At 43.0% G+C, this 24,500-nt stretch overlaps 2 protein-coding genes across 11 annotated transcripts; one reads left to right on the forward strand and one right to left on the reverse strand.

Moving 5' to 3' along the window:
• Window positions 1-880: 880 nt before the first annotated feature.
• On the reverse strand, window positions 881-3,670 carry LOC110528257 (SOSS complex subunit B1). 2 transcript variants are annotated; one of them, XM_021610165.3, is made up of 7 exons: window positions 3,462-3,670; window positions 3,092-3,231; window positions 2,575-2,713; window positions 2,299-2,370; window positions 2,126-2,210; window positions 1,962-2,004; window positions 881-1,618 (listed from the first exon to the last, which is right to left on the reverse strand). In XM_021610165.3, exons 2-7 carry the CDS (start codon window positions 3,168-3,170, stop codon window positions 1,455-1,457), a joined length of 582 nt encoding a protein of 193 aa, XP_021465840.1. In that variant the 5' UTR covers window positions 3,171-3,231; window positions 3,462-3,670; the 3' UTR covers window positions 881-1,454. The 2 variants fall into 2 exon arrangements, with proteins under 2 accessions (XP_021465840.1, XP_021465839.1); XM_021610164.3 differs by having other exon boundaries at window positions 3,086-3,231; window positions 3,462-3,634.
• A 114-nt stretch (window positions 3,671-3,784) lies between these two features.
• LOC110528256 (E3 ubiquitin-protein ligase NRDP1) lies at window positions 3,785-17,185 on the forward strand. 9 transcript variants are annotated; one of them, XM_036983839.2, is made up of 8 exons: window positions 3,785-3,908; window positions 4,335-4,465; window positions 8,206-8,288; window positions 9,548-9,663; window positions 12,984-13,255; window positions 13,576-13,711; window positions 13,890-13,993; window positions 14,541-17,185. In XM_036983839.2, exons 1-8 carry the CDS (start codon window positions 3,840-3,842, stop codon window positions 14,893-14,895), a joined length of 1,266 nt encoding a protein of 421 aa, XP_036839734.2. In that variant the 5' UTR covers window positions 3,785-3,839; the 3' UTR covers window positions 14,896-17,185. The 9 variants fall into 9 exon arrangements, with proteins under 9 accessions (XP_036839734.2, XP_090097643.1, XP_021465831.1 ...); XM_036983840.2 differs by having other exon boundaries at window positions 3,798-3,951; XM_036983842.2 differs by having other exon boundaries at window positions 3,803-4,057.
• The last annotated feature ends 7,315 nt before the right edge of the window (window positions 17,186-24,500 follow it).

The raw sequence follows: 24,500 nt of genomic DNA on the forward strand, positions 1-24,500 counted from the left end.
GGGGTCATTGTCCATTTGGAAGACCCATTTGCGACCAAGCTTTAACTTCTTGACTGATGTCTTGAGATGTTGCTTCAATATATCCACATAATTTTCCTTTCCTCATGATGCCCTCTTTTTGTGAAGTGCACCAGTCCCTCCTGCAGCAAAGCACCCCTACAACATGATGCTGCCACCACCGTGCTTCACGGTTGGGAAGGTGTTCTTCGGCTTGCAAGCCTCTTTTTCCTCCAAACATAACAATGGTCATTATGGCCAAACAGTTCTATTTTTGTTTCATCAGACCAGAGGACATTTCTCCAAAAAGTACGATGTTTGTTCCGATGTGCAGTTGCACACCGTAATCAGATTGTTTTTAATGGTGGTTTTGGAGCAATGGCTTCTTCCTATGTTGATCTAGGACTCGTTTTACTGTGGATATAGATACCATATTACGTTCATCTCTAGGAGACGGTACCACGGCTGCGTGGTCTTATGGTGTTTATACTTGCATACTATTGTTTGTACAGATGTACCTTCAGGTGTTTGGAAATTACTCCCAAGGATGAACCAGACTTGGAGGTCTACAGTTTTTTTTCTGAAGTCTTGGCTGATTTCTTTTGATGTCAAGCAAAGAGGCACTGAGTTTGAAGGTAGGCCTTGAAATACATTCACAGGTACACCTCCAATTGACTCAAACTTCTGATAGGCTAATTGACATCATTTAAAGCCATGACGTCATTTTCTGGAGCTGTTAAAAGGCATAGTCAACTTAGTGTATAAACTTCTGACACAGTTTAGTATAAGTGAAATCTAAACAATTGTTGGAAAAATGACTTGTCATGCACAAAGTAATGTCCTAACAGACTTGCCAAGACTATAGTTTAACAAGAAAATTGTGGAGTGGTTGAAAATCAAGTTTTAATGACTCCAACATAAGTGTAATGTAAACTTCCGACTTCAACTGTATATGCTTGTGTTTCTGATTGCCAAAATCCAACTACACACCCATCTGTCAGCCTTAGGCTACTTTTTGAACACAGAGCCTACACAGCACATTAACTAAGAGTAATTTTATATTTTAGACATTGAGTGCAGAAAATTAAAGAAAAACATTGTTTAAAAAAAAGTATCACATTTTAAACAAAGGGATGGTAACATCCCTGCCTGTCTTCCTTTGAAAAACACATGACTTCCCATTAAACACCTTAATTGTAAAAAAAAAAAAAAATGTAAGAGAAACTCGTTACAGCTTTTGTGAACCGTGTTCCTTAAACAAACCTAATTAAGATGCTAATTCTTAACCCACTTTACAAGGACAAGTAAATAATGATCATGGTAATTTCAACAAAAACTAAATAATACATATATAAAGACTGATTACACAGTTTGTAAAAGAAACATGAGTCTTCAGTGGTAGAGTCTCTCATTTGAAATTTCTGGCACGTGATGGACTTTGCTTCTCTTTTCTCTAATCATCTTTTGGTAGAGCGTCTGGTCTCCTTTCCATTGACAGTGGTCCCTCCTGGATTGTTTGCCCTGCTGCCGACACCACTGCCAGCCCGCCCTCCCTGCAGAGGGGTAGTTGAGCTCCCGGAACCTTGTGAATTTACACCGTTCCCATTGGTAGTGTCATTTCCTAGAATAAGAAATTGTAATGTACAAATTAATGTTCATAAAGTGATAAGGAAAAGTTGTTAATGTTCACCATTAAAATGAAGACTACTGCTTATACACTGAAGGTGGCTGAACCAGCCACTCACAGGTAAAATAAGCAACTTTACAGCTTCAAGCAGCAATTTAGTGTACTGCTACAGACATGCCATTGACATTTAGGGAGACATGCAGGTGGAATTGTTGCATATAGCACCTTAAGCCGCAGAGGTCAAAATTACTTTTGTTGAAAAACACGAACAAAAGTAGTTGCCGAAACACTTCCATTTGATGTCAGTACTTTTGTTGGTCTCTGATAGTGGACTTACCAGCTGAATTATTGTTCAGTATGTTTCCTTGGTCACTGAGTACCTGGGAATGAAATAATCTGTTCACAAACAGTACAAGAGAAAGGTACTTAACAATATTTCCCCCCTATCCTTCTGTAAAGCATCCTGTAGTAAGACATCCTTAAGTAAAGAACACCCCTTACCGTCTTGTTTTTCATCTGGTCCATGTTAGAATACTCTGGGTTAGGCTCACTGAAATTTGGCACCTCGGAGTACACCATGCAGAACCTGAAGTGGACATTAGTTTAGACTAGTAACTTATGACATTACATGCATCTCTCAGCAACAGTTACATGGCTGCAACTACAGGACTTACTCTCCAATCTTCAACAGCTCTCCACCTCTGCCTGTGTACAGAGTCAGGCAACCTTTGAACACAGATGCATATCTGGAGAAAAAGGCAGCAATTTCAATACAAGATTGCAGACTACTAATAACGTATGGCACATATTCATCCGAATTACTTCATGCGGTTAGGTAAAGCTAACATGATGACTGGGTGGTCTTATTTCTGTATTAATTTTATACTCAGCAGTAGGTTTGGAGCTTCGTCCATGCAGTAGAGGTGTTGACTGGGATGTGACTAACTCACCCCTTAGTGAGTCTGATTATGTCACCGGTTTGGATCAGTCCCCCCACCTCATCCCAAACAGAGATGCTGATGCTGCCTGTCTTGTCGGCCACCTTACAGGTCCGCACCTCATGCCCATCCTTCGTCTTTGTCACTCGTCCTGTGTGAGGGGTTATGAGGGACAAATAAATCCGTAGCTTTTGATTTTTTTTACAAAGACGGGACCAAACTAGTTGTACAAGGAAAGTGTCATATCTCATTGTGAGGAGCGTAAACATTCACTTGTGGAAAAAAAGAGGGAAGGTTCAACACAGGTAAGTTATTTGATGCCTGGCATGATTCAAATAAACCAACATGAACAGTTCTCATTAGACTATATAGTGGCATACAAGAAGGATGTTACTCACTGTTGAAACATTATATTGTGTGTAAGAATTTACATTACTTTTTTTTGCCACCCCAGTGCATTACAAGATCATTAACATTTGATTCCTAATAATACTGTTATGAGTTAGTAATTGAAACAGCCCACCCTCACCGGTTTCCAGTACGATGAAGATAACGTTGAGATTCTTGAGTCCTGGCTTGATGTCCTTGACGTGGGTCTCAGTCGTCATCTTTCAGATTCTCGTCATGCATCCACAACTGTAGCTAAGTCAACTTTAGACCAAAGCAGCACTGAAATGTTGACGTGAGTATGAATACACGATTAGAAAGTATATAACCCAGGTTGACTTGTAAAGTAGTTAGAAGGACCAATCTGGCAACTGGTGTAGTTAGTTTACCAAGCTGCAGTAACGCCACTCACTACCATGACCTATGAGCATTATGGCAGCAATCTAGCTAACGTTAGTTATAGCTAGCTAACTGGGTGCCAGGTTGTTAGCTACAAATGACATTAACTTTACCTCAACGGTGTGTATTGTCGTTCACAGCTGCGTTGTCCGATATAAGGGATTTTAAGCCATGGGACAAGTCAGTTTAAATATAAGTATTGTTTTCCTGTTTGTAAAAGGGCTGGCTAGCTAGTTGTTTTTCGTGAGCATCAGTATGTCACTACAGTAGTGAAGACTTGTCCCCTGCTGCATTGTTGGTCAAATTTAATGTCAATCAAAATTGTGTCCAATGGAAATGGACTATATAGGATGTGCTTTAGAGATAATCATGTGATAGGCCCTTTATCTGAGAAGGGACACTGAACGTACCGAAGATAGGTGGAGTCAACTGTCAATCAACGATTTGACAATTTGGTTGCTTAGCTGCAGGAGTGAGGGCTGGACGTGGAAATGTGGTCACGGGAATCAAGAAAAACATGGATATCGTGCTGGCATGCTAACCCAAATACTGACGCAAACGTAATTTAAAATACAATTTAACCATTGATTGTTATATCAAGAGGTAACGTTTCTCAATTCGACGAAAATCACTAGCTTTGCTCTCTCTCCGTTTTCCTGTGTGATTCCACCTTGTTCCAGCCAGCTAAGCTGTACATTAGCTAGCTAAGGTTTGTTCACGTAAATTAGTCAGCTGTGGCTAACTTGCGTGCACACTGGCTCGTCAGATTTTCTAATTAGTATCCAATATGTATCTTTCATCCGTTTGCAGCTAGCCACATAGCTAACGTTACAGTATTCCATTTGGAACAGTAATGATGAGTTACGTGTTTGAGTAACAAACAGCGCTAACGTTAGTCATATCGTAAACTGGTTATAAAGTAAATTAAAGGGACAGTAACTTTATTCATCCCAACAACGTTGCATTACGTTACTATTTTTCCCCAGACTCATTTTTCCAGGACATCATTACCTAGGCCCCAGGTTGCTCCTTTCCTTCCCATAATTCTGCCCCAGTGGTCCTTAATTTCAATGAGTAGGAGGTCTGTGGATTCTGGCCCAAGGAAGAAAAGACACCGGTAAGTGGACATTGAACACACATGTGTACAGGTACTGGGGGCGGCTGGTAGCCTTGCGTTTAGAGCGTGGGCCCATAATTGAAAGATTCCTAGTTCAAATCCCCGAGCAGTCTAGGTGTAAAAACTGTTGATCTGCCCTTGAGCAAGCTACTTAATCCTGATTGCTCCAGGGTTACTGTCAATAATGGCTGATTCCTAGTTGTGACCATAAATACCCTGTAATTTGAGCTTTTGATCATTGATTACTATAAAGTCAGTGTTTTAGTTGTATTGTCCATATTCATTGAGAATGTTGGGCTTTTACTTGTTGATTTAATCCATGCTCCAACTCATTGGAGTACCATTTGATAGATCCAGGTAGTTATTTCAAAGTGCACTGATACCCAAGAAGTATCCACACCATAAATGTTCATACTACCTCTAGTCTTAGTCAAAAATAAAACCCACTTGCACTATAGTAAGTGTATTTATAGTTAGCCACTGTTTATGAAGAGTCAAGACTATCTCAAAATTAAATCACATCAGAGAGATGGTGTGCAGTAGATTCTGTTTATTAATGACATCCCTTTGCTTTCAATTCTGAAAGACTTCTCATCTCAGTGTCTAGCCCAGAGTTTCTAGATCCTAGTGGAACTTTTCCCACATCCAAGCCTATATCTGTAATCGATAGACTGTTCTGATTTGGAAGTCGTCATTTGCATCACCGAGCAGTGTCCAAGAAGGAATGTGTCTGTCTGTCAGGAGCTCACTGAGGCAGGAAACTCTGAGGGCCCAGAATATTTTATACAATGTTGCAAGTTTGTTAGCTAGAGCTTCAGGCCAGACAGAGTTAATAGTTGATATAATGTTTCAAGTTCCTTGCAGACAGGCCATGTGTAGCCAATGTGATTTATATATATTTTTTTAATTATCAGGCTATTTTCTACCTGAGAGCTGCAGTGTTTTTATTTGTTGGCTTAATGTAGGCTATTTTTACATATTGGCAATAGAAGTTACTTTTAGGTTTGTATCATTTTAATTTAGATAGAATGTTGATTAACCACATGACATTGATTTTTGAGATGAAGACTTTATTATAAATGAAACTGTTCCACGAGAATGTGCATATGAAACTCATAACTGGCGCACAGATCGGTAAAAATGGTACGACAACCTGTCACTCCAAATGGAAAAGGTCGCCGACCGTTGGTGTAGCCTTTTACTGGCAACTTCAGGAGCTTAATGGGCAGAAACTGCGAAGGCCAGCAGCAGTGGGAGGTGGAGGGTCGGGAACAGTTTTTTAAAATTTTGGTTAGACTATATTGATCTGTGGTTTCCTTTTTAGTAATTTGAGTGTGTTCATTTTTAATCGCAGTGCTTAAAGCATCAGATGAGCTCAGTTGCCTACATATTGTTGATTTTATTCAAACAGGGTGTGTCTATATATGGAAAAATTCACGTTTAAAACTTTTGACCAATTGATTTCTCGAAAAGAACAGACAACTCAGTCGACCAAGATTTTTTTTGTTTTTGTCAAGGACAGCCCTAATCCCTTTGCCATTCCTAAATCATGCAACCTGGTTATACTTTATGTCCATGATATCTAAACCAAAGGATTTCCTTTCCTAGTTTGTCGAGCTTGCCAGACATTACGTTAGTCACTGACTCTCAAATCAAATTTATTTGTCACATACACATGGTTAGCAGATGTTAATGCAAGTGTAGCGAAATGCTTGTGCTTCTAGTTCCGACAATGCAGTAATAACCAACGAGTAATCTAACCTAACAATTCCAAAACTACTACCTTATACACACAAGTGTAAAGGGATAAAGAATATGTACATAAAGATATATGAATGAGTGATGGTACAGAACGGCATAGGCAAGATGCAGTAGATGGTATCGAGTACAGTATATACAGTGGGGAGAACAAATATTTGACACATTGCCGATTATGCAGGTTTTCCTACTTACAAAGCATGTTTTGGTCTGTCATTTTTATCATAGGTACACTTCAACTGTGAGAGATGGAATCTAAAACAAAAATCCAGAAAATCACATATGATCTTTAAGTAATTAATGTGCATTTTATTGCATGACATAAGTATTTGATCACCTACCAACCAGTAAGAATTCTGGCTCTCACAGACCTGTTAGTTTTTCTTTAAGGACCCCTCCTGTTCTCCACTCATTACCTGTATTAACTGCACCTGTTTGAACTCGTTATCTGTATAAAAGACACCTGTCCACACATTCAATCAAACAGACTCCAACCTCTCCACAGTGGCCAAGATCAGAGAGGGTGTAAGGACATCAGGGATAAAATTGTAGACCTGCACATGGCTGGGATGGGCTACAGGACAATACGCAAGCAGCTTGGTGAGAAGGCAACAACTGTTGGTGCAATTATTAGAAAATGGAAGAAGTTCAAGATGACGGTCAATCACCCTCAGTCTGGGGCTCCATGCAAGATCTCACCTTGTGGGGCATCAATGATCATGAGGAAGGTGAGGGATCAGCCCAGAACTACACGGCAGGACCTGGTCAATGACCTGAAGAGAGCTGGGACCACAGTCTCAAAGAAAACCATTAGTAACACACTACGCCGTCATGGATTAAAATCCTGCAGCGCAGGCAAGGTCCCCCTGCTCAAGCCAGCGCATGTCCAGGCCCATCTAAAGTTTGCCAATGACCATCTGGATGATCCAGAGGAGGAATGGGAGAAGGTCATGTGGTCTGATGAGACAAAAATAGAGCCTTTTCACGCAAATTCTGCCATCAATCCACGGTTTCTTGTTTGGGAATGTTTTAATCGTTGCTATGGGAACGACATCTTCAATACACTTTCTAATGAACTCGCTCACCGAATCAGCGTATTCGTCAATGTTGTTGTTGGACGCAGTGCGGAACATATCCCAGTCCACGTGATGGAAGCAGTCTTGGAGCATGGAATCAGATTGGTCGGACCAGCGTTGAACAGACCTTAGTGCGGGAGCTTCTTGTTTTAGTCTCTGTCTATAGGCAGGGAGCAACAAAATGGAGTCGTGGTCAGCTTTTCCGAAAGGAGGGCGGGATAGGGCCTTATATGCGTTGCGGAAGTTAGATTAGCAATGATCCAAGGTTTTACCAGCCCTGGTTGCGCAATCGATATGCTGATATAATTTAGGGAGTCTTGTTTTCAGATTAGCCTTGTTAAAATCCCCAGCTTCAATGAATGCAGCCTCAGGATATGTGGTTTCCAGTTTGTAAAGAGTCAAATAAAGTTCGTTCAGAGCCATCGATGTGTCTGCTTGGGGGGAATATATACAGCTGTGATTATAATCGAAGATAATTCCCTTGGTAGATAATGCGATCGACATTTGATTGTGAGGAATTCTAAATCGGGTGAACAGAAGGACTTGAGTTCCTGTATGTTGTTGTGACCACACCACGTCTCGTAAGCATAAGTCATACGTCCCCGCCCCTCTTCTTACCAGAAAGATGTTTGTTTCTGTCAGCGCGATGCGTGAAGAAACCAGCTGGCTGCACCGATTCCGTTAGCGTCTCTCGAGTGAGCCATGTTTCCGTGAAGCAAAGAACGTTAGTCTCTGATGTCCTTCTGGAATGCTACCCTTGCTCGGATTTCATCAACCTTGTTGTCAAGAGACTGGACATTGGCGAGAAGTATGCTAGGGAGTGGTGCGCGATGTGCCCGTCTCCGGAGCCTGACCAGAAGACCACTTCGTTTCCCTCTTTTACGACGTCTTTGTTTTGGGTCGCAGGCTGGGATCTATTCCTTTGTCCTGGTTGAAAGGCAGAACACAGGATCCGCTTCGGGAAAGTCATATTCCTGGTCGTACTGATGGTGAGTTGACGTTGCTCTTATATTCAGTAGTTCTTCTCGACTGTATGTAATGAAACCTAAGATTACCTGGGGTACCAATGTAAGAAATAACACGTAAAAAAAAAAAACTGCATAGTTTCCTAGGAACGCGAAGCGAGGCGGCCATCTCTTGTCAGTCAGTGTAGCCTACCGAATCGCATTGGTGAGAGCTGTTCATTTGGCTTCCTAATTTGTATAGGCTACTGGTAGGCCTAGGATTTGGGGGTCGATTATCTGCAGATAAATTATGAAAACATTAGATGAAGATTGTGAATCATCACTGCAGGAACAATGGGTAGTGGAGAGCCTAATTCTGATGTAAATATGATAATTAGGGCCCTCACGGAATCCAGGCATTAAAACGGAATTCAACAATATTCAACAATGTATTGATCTTAATAAACTACATTTATTGAAAATGATTTAATCTGTCCAAATGTATCATAAGACATCAAGAGAATGCATCAGTGATTTCTTATTTCCTGCCACTTTCTGAAGAGGCAACGAGAATACCCCTGTCTGTGTGTGTGATGCACGTCTACCACGTTATGTAGCCGGTAAGGATGATGCTAATGAAAACGGTTGTCTGGTAGATGGAGACTTCCTCAATTAAATGTTAACTACTAAGTAGACCATGCATACCTGGCAGAATGATATCATGACTATTTTCATCAATCCAGTGGGTATTTGTTTTGCACACTCTACCATCACAAAAACACCAGGAAACAAAAGCCTATTTAATCTATTTTGAATTCAGGCTGTAACACAGCAAAATGTGGAATAAGTCAATGCACTGTATATACAGGTTGTTTATTTTGAACATGATTGAGAACTAAGCGATAAGATATCGACCCTACTGTTACGCTTGTTTACACTGAGCTGCACTGAAGTTGGAAGGCAATCATGGGTACATGAAGACACCTTCTCGATGGAGCAGTGTGGATAAAGGTACAATTTGGATAAGTGGCATATCCCATCCCTGCACTGATGTATGTTTTCCAATCAATATCTCGCGCCGGCTCCACAGTGTCTTAATGTAACCTTGATTGCGTTTCGACCCCAGTGCAGCTTCATGTAAACAAGGGTAACGGTAGGGAAGGTATGTTCTGGCAAATTGAATTCTATACTTTTTTCTTTGAGGGTGTTCCATGTCGTTTTATAATCCTCCACGTGGGTTGGCATGTAGGTTGTCATGTTGGTTTGTACTCTGTAGGCTTACCATTTCCTCACCTGTGTTGCAGGTTGTAGTTGGATCTGGGGATGTGCCATGGGCTACGACGTTACCCGGTTCCAGGGGGAAGTGGATGAGGACCTGCTGTGCCCCATCTGCAGTGGAGTCCTGGAGGAGCCTGTGCAGGTCAGTGACGTGCACATCTGTACCATTTCAGCCATTGGAGAAGCAGTGCAATTCAATGTTTAAAAAAATCAGTGCTGCCTCAGTCACTGAAAAATAAGGAATTGTCAGCGTGTTGTGAATTCAGTTCCATTTCAGTCAAATAGGATCCAGTTCTTGTCAACACGTTGACCACACACATGCTGTTCGATTTGTCGTAGAGAAAGGAGAAAAAATGACATTTCAGCCCTGTAGGCCGTGCGCAGGCCATTTATTTTGTGATGCTAGAAAGATGGTTATCATCTTGTCCGAAGTGCTCTTGCTGATAAGCTGTTCTTGCATTTCTATATACATTATATCACTAGACTTGTAATTTAATTCTCTATGATAAACCTCCATTGATGAAGATCCAATGCTTGTATGGGATGGGTGGGAGCGATAACAGACATATGAGAATGGGCTAAATCGCGTCTTGGCCAGGAAGGGTATGGGCAGAGGGAGGAGAGCTTACAGGATAATCAACTTTTAAAGGGATGCAGTGACAGCAATGGGAGAAGACAGAAGATAGGGGGAAGAAGGAAATATGGAGAGATGAGCTCTGAAGGAAGGTTTGTCCATTCTTGTTCTAGATGAATGAGAAGAGCCTTATGTTTATAATGGTGCGTAAAGATGGTGTAAGTAATCAGGATAGAAGAAGTGAGTGGCGATGCTTAGTCCTGTTAATGTAAATAAAGCATAGGGTTGCTAACATAACAATCTCCCAAATCGAGACCAACCATGAGGTGAGTAGCTTTAAATAGACACACTTGAAGAGGATGGCATTGTTTTCCTACATGTTTGCCCTTGGAGCAAATGGTTGCTGGATTGTGCTTTTTATAGTACAAAACACTTTTTCCAGCCTAGGGATTGGTCAATTGGTGTTATTAGTGTTCTTTGTTTTGCACTGTGTTTAGGAGTGAGTGATTGCATCTGTGTCTGTGGGAACATGTGTTGGTAGGTTAATTCAGCAAGGAGCTAGTGTGACTGTTCAGCGTCACTTCCAGTCAATGTAGCCTATGCATTCAGAGCTGTCCTTGGACTTTGTGCAGAATGCTGGCAGCAGTACAGGAATGTGGACATGGTATACTGAGAGGGAAGAATTGGAATTCAGTTTGCTTGCATCTGCACTCAGCTGTGTGATGATCATTTATACTCCCTCTGGGGCCCAATGTGAATCAGCAGCTTTGCAGCACAGAACCCCACTGAGATGGGAAGAACCAGAACTAGGACTGTGTCTGTAATGGCACCCTATTCCCTATAATGCACTACTTTTGACCAGGGCCTTGGTCAAAAGTAGTGCACTATATAGGGAATAGGATGCCATTTGGAACTTACCCAGGGACTGCATGACGAACAGAGGGCAAGAAGGTTCAGTATCTGGGGGATTCATTGCTACCAGTAGCTTTCTTCCTGACACACCCAGGAACTGCAGTGGGAATGGCAATTGTAGCCAGCAGAACTAGCTAGCCACCGTCGTTAGCTTAGCGTCACGCACTGATGTCATCAGTACCGTCACCCCTGCGTTGATGAGCACTTCACCCACAGCAGAACTGCTATACTTCATGCTCTCTGCCTCTGGTTAGGGCTGGGCAATATATCGAATTCATTCAAATTTATGGTTTTGCACGATATTCCAAAGTCCTATTTTGCAAGAATTATGTTTTTATTCATGAAAATGTCAGTTTGTTCTCATGTTTTCTTTTTGGTCTCGTCTCCTCCACTCTTTCTGTACTGTGTGCACCTTCCCATTTACTTTCGCACACGCGCACACACACGGCCCTCCCAAACACAACAAGCCCCTCCCTCTGCTACTTACAACAATAACAAAGAGGAGCGATCGCTTCTTCCTCTGTGACAAGCCGTTTCAACTCGCTATTTGCATTTGAGATTTGGTCCAACAGAATGGGTCATATGGACACCGAAACACATGGAGACATTATTTGACTGTAAGAAAGGAGAATTTCTAAAGATATCCTTTTTATGTTTATAACAGGAGTATCAATGAACACTTAGTTTGTTGCGCGTGCATTGCTGTACCACTTACCACTACCATTAACTCGTTCTCATTCTGAGAAATAAGGTCGGCCACTTGATTTCAGCATCTGAACAAAGTGAAGAGGCTAGCATGCTGTTTAAACAGAGACGGACAGAAGGGTGCGTTCATAACAATTGAACTGTCCTACCTTGTTAGCTAGCACATAGATCCAAGTTGGCTAGACTTAAAACATAAAGATTACCTGGCAACTCACTAGCATGTGGGCTTGAGATTGTTTGAGACCTGTTTTAATTTTCTATAATGCCCGCTACAAGAAGTTAGTCATTATTGGTGAATGCGCATAATTCATGGTTCTGGTTAATTTTTAATTTTTATTATTTTGATAAAATAATGTAATTATTAGTGGGTCTTACGGTTGTGGAAGGCTTACATTTAGTCTAGCAATAATTTCACATGCCCTGCATTCATTCATTATTGTTGACTGTTTTAAATGCAGTGTATTTTACTTTTAATTGTACAACAAAGCTTGCTCTGAGTGTACAAGACATTAGGAACACCTTCCTAATATTGAATTGCACCCCCTTTTGCCCACAGAACAGTCACGATTCATCGGCCGTGGACTCTACAAGGTGTCAAGCATTCCCCAGGAATGCTGGCCCATGTTGACTCCAAAGCTTCCCATAGTTGTGTAAAGTTGGCGGGGTGTCCTTTGGGTGGTGGACCATTTTTAGTCCACACGGAAAACTGTTGAGCGTGAAAAACCTAGCAGTGTTGCAGTTCTTGACACACTCAAACCAGAGCGCCTGGCACCTATTACTATACCCCTTTCAATGGCACTTAAATCTTTTGTGTTGTCCATTCTCTCTCAATTGTCTCAAGGCTTAAAAATCCATCTTTAACGTGTCTCCTCTCCTTCATCTACACTGATTGAAGTGGATTTAACAAGTGACATCAATAAGGGATCATAGACTGACCAGGTGAATCAAGGTGAAAGCTATGTCATGGAAAGGACAGGTTATTTTTTTGTACACCCAGTGTATTCCGTGAATCGCCCATAAGTTTGAAAAAAATCTATATGCTTTTTAGGCAATATCGCCCAACCCTACCTCTAGTCATTCCAATAATTTGACATTTGAATCGGCATGTCTCTCTCTGTCAAAACATGTTTTTAACAGAAGAATTGTCATATTATACATTTTATATTATCAACTGAAGATCTATTTCTAACATCACAGTGCTTTTTCACCGGAGCGGGTCTTTGTTTGCTGTCCCTTTCTTCCTACGTGTGTGACACTCCTTCCATCCTTAGGCCCCTCACTGCGAGCACGCCTTCTGCAATGCCTGCATCACCCAGTGGTTCTCCCAGCAGCAGATATGCCCCGTGGACCGCAGCGTGGTGACGCTGGCCCACCTGCGCCCCGTGCCTCGCATCATGCGCAACATGCTGTCCAAGCTGCAGATCACCTGCGACAACGCTGGCTTCGGTTGCACCGCCGTGCTGCGCCTCGACCAGCTGCAGTCGCACCTCAGGGACTGCCAGCACAACCCCAAGAGGCCCTTCCAGTGCGAGCAGGGCTGCGGGTGAGTGGGGTTGGCTCCAACAAAGGGGTTCCTCAAGGCTCTATTTTAGAGCATGTTTTGTTAATCCTTTATATAAATTATGTAGGCAAAGCTGTTTAACTGTAAACTTCATCTATATGAGGGAGCATGAGCACAACCCCAAGAGTGGCGCAAGAATCGGATTGGGAAACTCTGCTGTAGGCGAGTGGTGCTACAACAGTAGCTCTGGGTTAGTGGGTCAACAGGGCTGTGGGGGTAGGGTATTGACTAAAGGTTGTAGTTTACTGGGGCTGTAGGTGAGTCGGCTGAGCAGCTGTTATGTCCTCCCTACGTCCCTTCAGACTGGAGATGCCTAAAGACGAGGTGTCCAGCCACAACTGCATCAAACACCTGCGCAGCGTGGTGCAGCAACAGCAGGGCAAGGTCACCGACCTGGACAAGACTGCTGCTGAACACAAGCACCAGCTAGCAGAGCAGGTCTGCGTGTGTGTCTGCAGTTATACGTGTGTGTGCGTCAGGGTGTGTTTGTGTGTGTGTGGGTAAGTGTATATATGCTTTCACGCGTGTGTGTCAGTGCTTGTACATCCGAGTGTTTGTGTGATGTTGCGGCAGCGTGGTCTGCAAGCCCAGTGTGATGTCTCCTCCCTGCCTCCAGAAACGGGACATCCAGCTGTTGAAGGCATACATGAGAGCCATCCGCAGTGCCAACCCCAACCTGCAGAACCTCGAAGAGACTATTGAGTACAATGAGATCCTGGAGTGAGTGGATTATTAAGCACTGTGGTGCAATACTCAATTGCACAGAACACTTTACAATCAGACAGTTTAACTTACTACGCTGCATCATTTTCCACCTTTTTTAAGCATAATTAATTTAAGTGATAATTATAGAGCTGGGCGATATAGACAAAAATCCTTATCGTAATAAATTGTTTGAATTGATGCGATAACGATAAATGGAACAAGTTTATAACATTAATGTGCACCAGTTTTAGTTTTTCTTCCCTTTAAATTATTTCTAGCTATTAGTTTGATGGTTGTGGTATCCATCAACTTATTTCATTTCAAACTTCACATTTATCAAGTATAGGATACTTATTGTAATGAACAATATCAGCAAAAGGCCTGTGATAAGTGTACTTTATGGTCGGTGTTGATCACTTCCGGTTTATCGTCCCATTTCTATATGATTATAATAACTACGTATTAGGACACATCTAGTTGTTATTACATGATTGAAATAGCCATCATAATATCCCAGTCCCCCCCCCCCCCCCCTCATCCTCTCCTCAACTTCCCCTCCTAGGTGGGTGAACTCCCTCCAGCCAGCGCGCGTCACCCGCTGGGGCGGCATGATCTCGACACCGGACGCTGTCCTCCAGGCGGTCATCAAGCGCTCACTCATTGACAGTGGCTGCCCACCTTCCATCGTCAACGACCTGATCGAGAACGCCCACGAGAGGAACTGGCCCGCCGGCCTGGCCACGCTGGAGACGCGGCAGATGAACCGGCGCTACTATGAGAATTACGTGGCCAAGCGTATCCCCGGGAAACAGGCAGTGGTGGTGATGGCCTGTGAGAACCAGCATATGGGTGAGGACATGATCCTGGAGCCAGGCCTGGTCATGATCTTCGCCCACGGGGTGGAGGAGATACTATGACCCGGCTGAGGGTGGTGGAGAGCAGAGGGGAGACTTCTGACTGACCTGAACTGAGTAGAGGAGGGAGCAGGGGATGCTGTAACACTACGGTTGCATCCCAAATGGTACCCTGTTCCTTATGGACCCTGGTCAAAAGTAGTGCACTATAAAGGGAATAGGGTGCCTGTAAGAGGAGGGGAAGAGCCAATGACAAAGCAGGGATTAGGGAGATATGACACCATCACCAGTAGACTGGTATAGGGCAGGAGGTTGGCAACAGGTGGCCCACAAGCCAAAATTAGCCTTCAAGTGTTGTTTTTTTGGCTCCCTAAAGCTTTTAGCAATTTTGGGGGATTTTAGTTTTTTTGGTCCAAAAAATACTAAAATCACCAGGAATTCAGCTAAAAATCTGTTGAATTCCCACTAATAAAAAAAGAGAGCTGTGATCGTGTCTCAGTCAGTCGTGGCCAAAAGTTTTGAGAATGACACAAATATTAATTTCCACAAAGTTTGCTGCTTCAGTGTCTTTAGATATTTTTCTCAGATGTTACTTTGGAATACTGAAGTATAGTTACAAGCATTTCATAAGTGTCCAAGGCTTTTATTGACAATTACATGAAGTTGATGCAAAGAGTCAATATTTGCAGTGTTGACCCTTCTTTTTCAAGACCTCTGCAATCCGCCCTGGCATGCTGTCAATTAACTTCTGGGCCACTGATGACAGCCCATTCTTGCATAATCAATGCTCTCTGTATCTATTTCCATGGCACTCTCTCTCCTCCCTGGGCTGAGAAATGTGGATTATTTCCTGTTCAGGAGAAGGCATGCATGCTTGGATTGGTTAAGTGAATCCTATTGGATGTGCTCTGCTGTATGTGAGCCCCGGTATGCACATAGATGCGGGGGGGGGGGGGGGGGCTGAACGTAAATGCAGTGTGTTTTATCACATTTTGGGGGGGAAGGACCAATTGACATTTTCCATCATTACAGTATCACATTTAATATGGTTTCACCTTCCCCTTTGTCGACAACAGACCTTGTTCATCCTCGCGATGCGGAGCTAATCAGGAATGCCCTTGTTCATCCTCGGGATGCAGAGCTAATCAGGAATGCCCTTGTTCATCCTCGGGATGCAGAGCTAATCAGGAATGTCAATTCTGGTAGGAGTAGTAGATGGACAGTGAAGACGTGGAACTTTCTTTTGGTTTGAGTTTCACACATTGTGTTTTTTGTGATGTTATTGTTGTATATGATTTGTCTGAGTTAGTCCTGTGTTTGAACTGTTTTTCTTATGATATTTATGTAGTTGGTTTGAAGTGGGTCCAATTTGTATGAAAATAAAGACTGAGGCTACCGAAGCATTTATGTACAAAATAACATCAACCAAATGTCTGTTCTGTTTTATTTTATTATTTAGGATTGGTTTATTTTAATCGTTGTCAAATAGCATGTCACTAACACATCACTGTATATCATGTAGCTTATCCTAATATTGGAAGGGACGAACCTGAACTTATCCAGTAAGAAATGCTTGTTTTCGTTGCAAAATGTTTTGCTACAGTTTGATGGTGTGGACTAATACACCCCTGTAGTCAGGAACTGGGCTGCATTCAGTACAGGGGGAAATGGTGTGTAACATTCAATTAAATGGAAACGGTGCTGTTTTTTTTCAACGACCAGTTGAATAAACGGGGAGCGATTGGGTTGGGGAACTCAGTCAGCATGGCCTCTGCCCTTTTAAGTACGTCACTCATTGCTTCATATGGTGGCAGGGTAGCCTAGTGGTTAGAGCGTTGGACTAGTAACCGAAAGGTTGCAAGATCGAATCCCCGAGCTGACAAGGTAAAGATCTGTCATTCTGCCCCTAAACAAGGCAGTTAAACCACTAGGCCGTCATTGAAAATAAGAATTTGTTCTTAACTGACTTGCCTAGTTAAATAAAATAAAAGTCACACCCTACCAATCAGAGCAAACGTACATCAAAGTTGGTTCAAGAAAGTAGAAGGTTTTTGGATACACACCGTCACACACCGTAGCAAACGTTTAATCGAACTGAAAGTACCCCTGATATTTGAAATTGGTTTTGGGCTGCACCTGTCTACCTTTTTTGCTTATTCATGTGAACTAGTGTGTTACTGTGATGATGCCATACTGACTTGATGATAATAATACCACACAACTGGGTTAGAATTACACATTTATTGTAAATGTCCATCATATATCAATATTCACATACTGATGCACTTCCATTTCAGTATCTATCCATAGTTTTATTTTGCGAGATATGTTTTCATTAAAACAGATAAGAATTCCTGGTGGTTTGGATTGTTGTATCGTGTTAATTTGTTTTATAACAAAAACACACTTTATTTCCAAATACAAGGGGAAATCTTCCCCAATGAAAAACATTACATTGTAATGGCCTAAACCATGTCTCAACTTGTTCATGTATTGATGAGGAAATATTCTACCTGCTGTGCCCTGAGAAGCTACATTGTATCCTTTCTAACCTATCCACTCTTCTTGATGACAGTGATTCTGTGGCTCTTGTATTTTTAATCTGGAGTATTCTGTCAGTTATCCTTTGTCAAAAGATAAATTCAACTGAAAAAAGGGCCTCCTGTCCCAATGGATTACTTTAACCCCTTATCGCATAAATATATACGTAGGAACCGTCCTATATTGTCACCAAGGTGGTGCTAGTGTAACTTGTTGCAAGCCGGCGGCAAACCCCTCCCCACCCACTAAATCTGTTTATGTAAGGCCCTAATACACTAAAAACATCTACTCACTTAGGACGGCTACGCTACTGCTATGGCCACCTAACTTCATCCATGTTCGGCTGAATTCTGCTGTGGACTGTCGTGGAAATTTCCTCTATTTACCAAATCATGAGAGCAAACCACACACAAGTCAGTTATCACAAAGTCCATCTTTAATTATATGAGCTCTATCACAACCCTGTGACTCTCAGATCAATTCAGTGTCTATCAATGAATTCTCTGAGAGTCCCTTACACATTGCAACTGAGATCCTTTAATAGCAAAAGACACACATAGCCGCCAGACAGCATAGGCATAATTTATCGTTCAGCTTTGTCTCCTAAACTATGCTCTTTTCTCAAACTCAGAACCATAAACCAATCCTCCGTATCAACAGCCATATATCAAATCCATCCTATCTTGACAAGATCACAGAGACACACTGACTGGCAGACACATTGTGGAGCCAAGAGATACACGCTTGACCTCTCCCCTCTCTCCGGCCCAAGCAACTTAGTCTTGACATAGAACAGATACTGCAACCCCACCACAGTATTATCCAAACACATTCTGATGAGAAGTAACTTACAAACATATGATGAATATAAAACATCTTCCCTATGTTACCAACCAATTCTGATTATTCCCCAACAGGACACAGGGTTTCTTTCAGGTCCACTTGTCCCTCGTCACCATTGCCATCTATTAGGACTTACTTCAAGGTATTTATGCAAAGTAAGCTGTTCTTACATTCCCTTATAATTGATTCATCTCCACCTGTAATCAAATGTGGCCTAGTGAAAGAGCTATGACCATCTGCCGATAACACACAATGTGTAGGCTATGGCGCCTATCTAACACGACGCCTTGGACTTGTTTGACTAACAAGGTTAGAACTGATTTTGGACACTAACCTACAGTGTAATTTGATGTTCCAAAACGAGTTAATAATGGTGATGGGTAGGCTGTTATTAATACTCATGTAAGTATTATTCCCTTATAATTACTGTGTTATGCCTGTTTAAATGTATATACAATTCACTTATAATTCAGTTGAATGTATCTATTTTTATTTTCTCAACTCAAGTTTGTATAAATATTTGTAACAATGGCTTACATAGAACACAATAGAGTCTGAATCTAAGGGCGTCTTTACACTACACTACTTTGACGACACAAACTAGGTCCAAGAGATACTTATGGTAGTGTAAAGAGACGGATCTACACTGAACAGAAATGTAAACGCAACATGTAAAGTGTTGGTTTCATGTTTCATGAGCTGAAATAAAAGATCCCAGAAATATTTCAATACGCACAAAAAGAGTATTTCTGTTTTTTGTTTAAATTGCACAAATACATCGCTGTTAGTGAGCATTTCTCATTTGCCTAGATAACCCATCCACCTGACAGGTGTAGCATATCAAGAAGCTGATTAAACAGCATGATCATTACACAGGTGCACCTTGTGCTTGGGGACTATAAAGGACCACTCTCTAAATTCTGCAGTTTCATCACACAATACAATGCCTCAGATGTCTCAAGTTTTGAGGGAGCATGCAATTGGCATTCTGTCTGCAAGAATGTCCACCAGAGCTGTTGCCAGAGAATTGAATTTTAATTTCTCAACCATAAGCCACCTTGTGTGATTGTGATCAGAAGTTGTGTGGTTGTGATCAGTAATTGTGGTCAGCAGTTGTATGGTTGTGGGCAGTAGTTCTGTGGTTGTGTTCAGTAGTTGAGGTTTTGGTCAGAAGTTGTGTGGTTGTGATCAGTGGTTGTAGTCAGAAGTTGTGTGGTTGTTGCCAGTAGCTGTGGTCAGAAGTCTTGTGGTTGTGGTCAGTAGTTATGTGGTCAGTATTTGTGTGGTTATGGTCAGTAGTTTTGATCAGAAATTGTGGTTGTGGTCAGATCTGGTCTGTAGCTGTGGTCAGTAGTTTGGTTGTTTTTGTTTGTGGTCAGTGATTGTGGTCAGTCATTTTGGCCAGTAGTTGTGATCAGTAGTTGTCGGTACACGGACAGAACTTGTCCGTGTAGAACAATTTGGGTTTCCAATCTCTCCAAAAGAATGTAGTGATCGATGGTGTCAAAAGCAGCACTAAGGTCTAGGAGCACGAAGACAGATGCAGAGCCTCGGTCTGACGCCTTCAAGTGCAGTCTCAGTGCTATGATGGGGTCTAAAACCAGACTGAAGCGTTTCGTATACATTGTGCGTCTTCAGGAAGGCTGCGAGTTGCTGTGCAACAGCTTTTTCTAAAATTATTGAGAGGAATGGGAGATTCGATATAGGCCGATTTAGGTTTTTATATTTTCTGGGTCAAGGTTTGGCTTTTTCAACTGAGGCTATGTTACTGCCACTTTTAGTGAGTTTGGTACACATCCGGTGGATAGAGAGACGTTTATTATGTTCAACATAGGAGGGCCAAGCACAGGAAGCAGCTCTTTCAGTAGTTTAGTTGGAATAGGGTCCAGTATGCAGCTTGAAGGTTTAGAGTCCATGATTATTTTCATCAATGTGTCAAGATATATATAGTACTAAAACACTTGAGTGTCTCCCTTGATCTTAGGTCCTGGCAGAGTTGTGCAGACTCAATACAACTGAGCTTTGGAGGAGTACTCAGATTTAAAGAAGAGTCTAATTTGCTTTCTAATGATCATGATCTTTTCCTCAAAGAAGTTCATGAATTTATCACTGCTGAAGTGAAAGCCATCCTCTCTTGGGGAATGCTGCTTTTTAGTTAGCTTTGCGACAGTATCAACAATTACATTTTGGATTGTTCTTATTTTCCTTTCCTATAATGATCGAGCAACAGTGAGGGCTCGTCGATACGGTACCGTCTTTCCAAGCTAGTCGGAAGACTTCCAGCTTGGTGTAGCACCATTTCCGTTCCAATTTTCTGGAAGAGTGCTTCAGAGCTCGTGTATTTTCTGTATACCAGGGAGCTAGTTTCTTATGACAAATGTTTTTTTGTTTTAGGGGTGTGACAGCATCTAGGGTATTACGCAAGGTTAAATTGAGTTTCTCAGTTAGGTGGTTAACTGATTGTTGTACTATGACGTGCTTGGGTAGGCCAAGGGAGTCTGGAAGGGCATCTAGGAATCTTTGGGTTGTCCGAGAATTTATAGCACAACTTTTGATGATCCTTGGTATTGGGATTCTCCTTGCTTCAGCGACACAATCCCCTCATCAACTGGTCTACTGGTGCCATCATGGGCTGGAGTCTGTCCTGCCTCGCCCAGTGTCTGAAGTCAGCGCAACCTGCCCCGGGACATCTTCCTGGGGGCTCGGAAGGTTCCCCAGACCTCTCCACTATTCCCGCGGAGTATCAGGACCTTTGGGAGGTGTTCAACAACGCCCGGCCCACTTCGCTTCCGCCGCACCGACCATATGACTGCTGGATTGACCTTCTCCCTAGCTCCACTCCGCCCCGGGGACAACTGAACTGCAGGATTTATATGTCCTTTCCCGCCGGCACAGGGTTCTTATTTGTGAAAAAGACCCTGCACCCGTGCATCGACTACCGGGGACTCAATGACATAACGGTGAAGAACTGCTACCCGCTACCACTCATCTCCTCGGCTTTCGAGCTGCTCCAGCGGGCCACCGTGTTTTCCATGCTGGATCTACGGAACGCCTACCACCTGGTGAGAATACGGGAGGGGGATGAGTGGAAGACCGCCTTCAACATGGCCAGCAGCCATTACGAGTATTTGGGCATGCCATTTGGCCTTACCAACACCCCTGCTGTGTTCCAGACTCTGGTAAATTATGTTCCCCGTGACATATTTAACCGGTTCATCTTTGTCTACATCGATTACATCCTCATCTTCTCTGGCACCCCCCAAGAACATGCCCCACGTCCAACAGGTTCTTCAACACCTCCTGGAGAACCAGCTGTTTGTTATGGCAGGGAAGTGTGAGTTCCATCGCTCCACCATCCCTTTTCTGGGGTACATCATCTCTGCTGGGAGTGTCCAGAGGGATCCCGGGAAGGTGAGAGCGGTGGTGGATTGGCCCCAGCCTTTCGTCCAGGGTGCAGCTGCAACTTTTCCTGGGGTTCGCCAACTTCTATTGCCGCTTCATCCGCGGTTACAGCACCCTGGCTTCCCCCCTGTCAACACTCACTTCTCCCAAGGCTGCTGACCGGGTGTTCCGGGACCTCAAACACCGCTTCACCACTGCTCCCATCCTGGTTCATGCTGACTCTTCCCATCAGTTCGTGATGGAGGCCGATGTGTCGAATGTAGGAGTGGGGAAGGTCCTGTCACAGCGTTCTGCCCTGGACCTGAAGCTACATCCCTGAGCCTTCTCCCATCGCCTCAACATCATGGAGAAAAACTACGATGTGGGAAATCGTGAGCTTCTTGCAGTGAAGATGGCTTTGGAGGAATGGAGACACTGGCTGGAAGGGGCAGAACATGCGTTCATATGAACCAACCACAAACAGCCCAGCTCATGGTGCAGCACGTTTTCCGGATCCATGGACTGCCCATGGACATGGTCTCCGAACAGAGCCCTCAGTTCTCGTCCCGGGTTCTGGAAGGCGTTCTGCACCCTCATTGGGTCGTCGGCCAGCCTGTCCTCTGGGTTCAACCCCCAGTCCAATGGCAGGTCGGAGCGAGCCAACCAGGACCTTGAGACAACTTTGCGCTGCCTGGTCTCCGCCAACCCCACCACCTGGAGCCAGCAGCTTGTGTGGGTGGAATACACAACCCTTCCCTGCTCTGCCACGGGCCTATCACCCTTTGAATGTTCCCCGGGGTATCAGCCCCTGCTCTTCACCGAGCAGGAGGTAGAGGTCGGCGTACCTTCTGCCCAGATGTTTGTCCACCGCTGTCGTCGTACCTGGAGGAGAGCCAGGTCGGCCCTCCTCAAGACCACCTTCAGGTATCAACGACAAGCGGATCGCCATCAGACTCCGGCATCGTCTCGGGCAGAAGGTATGGCTATCCACCCGGGATCTGCCCCTCCGGGTGGAATCCCGCAATCTCTCCCCCTGTTTTTTTGGCCCGTTTCCCATCTCAAAACGATTAGTCCCTCTGCTGTTCATCTTCTGTTTCCCCGTACCCTTGGTATACACCCCACCTTTCATGTGTCCCGAGTTAAACCCATGTCTCACAGCCCTTTGTCTACTGTTTCCATGTGAACATTCATGAGTTTACGATAGCCCAACAATATGTTATACTTTGATGCGTACTGTAAATGGCTCCTTAATTGATATGGGCAGGAAGTGGATAAAATTCCAATTGCTAAACATCTGAATCAACTCCTGGCTTTGTCTTTCAGGTCAAGTCTACCTCAAAGATGTGTCATGTTACTTCTCTGTGATGGAGGAGGAAGAGACGCCAGACAAACTGGAACGTGAGTACTGAGTAGCCTACTGTCTTTTCACCAATGTAATTCTGTGTGATAGTTTGTGTTCCCCGATAAGTTTATATTTTAGCTGCTTTCAATTCACCAGTGAGGAGAGACAGGGAGCAGAGAGTGGAAACAAAGGATTTGTTATAGATTTACTCATTTCTTAGCCTTGTGCTTTCAGTTACTTTCAAACTTTACGACAGATGGCAACGGACTCCTGGACAGCTCAGTAAATTACTTTAACTTGACTGAAATGTACTTTCTATATGATGTACACTGCTCAAAAAAATAAAGGGAACACTAAAATAACACATCCTAAATCTGAATGAATGAAATTTTTATTAAATACTTTTTTCTTTACATACAGTGGGGCAAAAAAGTATTTAATAAAAATGTCATTCATTCAGATCTAGGATGTGTTATTTTAGTGTTCCCGTTATTTTAGTCAGCCACCAATTGTGCTCCCACTTAAAAAGATGAGAGGCCTGTAATTGTCATCATAGGTACACTTCAACTATGACAGACAAAATGAGGAAAACAAATCCAGAAAATCACATTGTAGGATTTGTAATTAATTTATTTGCAAATTATGGTGGAAAATAAGTATTTGGTCACCTACAAACAAGCAAGATTTCCGTGTATACGGAACTATAACGATTTTGTTCGGGCACCAGGCAGATATTAACCATGCCGAAAGGAAAAGAGTGGAATAGAGAGTACCACTACCAGACCCACACACATCAGCAGAAGAGACTGCATAGAGAGTGTAGCCTGTTGGCCAGATAGCCAGTGGAGAGAAAATAGAGCACACCATATAAACCCACGTCACAGCACATGGGTAACCCCACCAATAATACCTCATACAATAATAATGGCAAAGCAATTGAACGGCAACTTCATAGCAACAATTTACAAGAAAGAACCCAGTCATCAGAGGATTTGCAATCATCTGTATTACCTTCCAGTGGAGTGCAGAGGGTGTGAATGGGGGGGGGGGGGTGTTCATAGACAAAACAAAGGCCTTAAAAATGTCCACAATCTTCTCAGCCACATGTCATTAGTACACCCCACCTCAATACAGTTCAAATAACAATACACAACTTGCAAGCAACCTCCCTTTTAACTAAAATGTTCACCCAAATACTTCTGGCAGGGCAGTAGTCCAGCTCTAACAAACATCAATGGGAAGTGCATTTGAAAAATATTAAGTCTGTTGCAGGGTAAAGCACTGGAACGATAGAGGAAAGAGAGAACGAGAACTAGGGAGATCTTAGCTGTGGTCTTCAGGCTTGCCGGTGTACTGTCTGATGGTTTGTTGGTTTGTATATCAAAGCTTCGCAACAATGTTACTACTAATCCATGCGAGCCATAACCGGTGCGGTCCCAAACGAAAACAACCACGACCTAGAGCGGTCACACCGATGTTTGAGTTAAATACTTGATAAACTACACACGCTGAAAATAAACAAGGACATCTGCAGCATAGCAGACACAATCAAATTGTCGCT

Source organism: Oncorhynchus mykiss, chromosome 7 (genome assembly GCF_057628025.1).
Source record: "Oncorhynchus mykiss isolate SJ-2025 chromosome 7, ASM5762802v1, whole genome shotgun sequence".
Lineage (NCBI taxonomy): Eukaryota > Metazoa > Chordata > Actinopteri > Salmoniformes > Salmonidae > Oncorhynchus > Oncorhynchus mykiss.

What these genes read in the sequence shown, in the direction of transcription:
- LOC110528257 (XM_021610164.3), bottom strand. Translation starts at nt 3,170, where the DNA reads ATGACGACTGAGACCCACGTCAAGGACATCAAGCCAGGACTCAAGAAT. An exon ending in CGTACTGGAAACCGGTGAGG is followed by an intron (nt 2,714 to 3,085) that starts GTGGGCTGTTTC and finishes CCCCTCACACAG; the next exon opens with GACGAGTGACAAAGACGAAG. An exon ending in ACCAGATGAAAAACAAGACG is followed by an intron (nt 2,005 to 2,125) that starts GTAAGGGGTGTT and finishes TTTCATTCCCAG; the next exon opens with GTACTCAGTGACCAAGGAAA.
- LOC110528256 (XM_036983839.2), top strand. Translation starts at nt 3,840, where the DNA reads ATGTGGTCACGGGAATCAAGAAAAACATGGATATCGTGCTGGCATGCT. An exon ending in CCAAGGAAGAAAAGACACCG is followed by an intron (nt 4,466 to 8,205) that starts GTAAGTGGACAT and finishes TTTGGGTCGCAG; the next exon opens with GCTGGGATCTATTCCTTTGT. An exon ending in CAGTGCGAGCAGGGCTGCGG is followed by an intron (nt 13,256 to 13,575) that starts GTGAGTGGGGTT and finishes ACGTCCCTTCAG; the next exon opens with ACTGGAGATGCCTAAAGACG.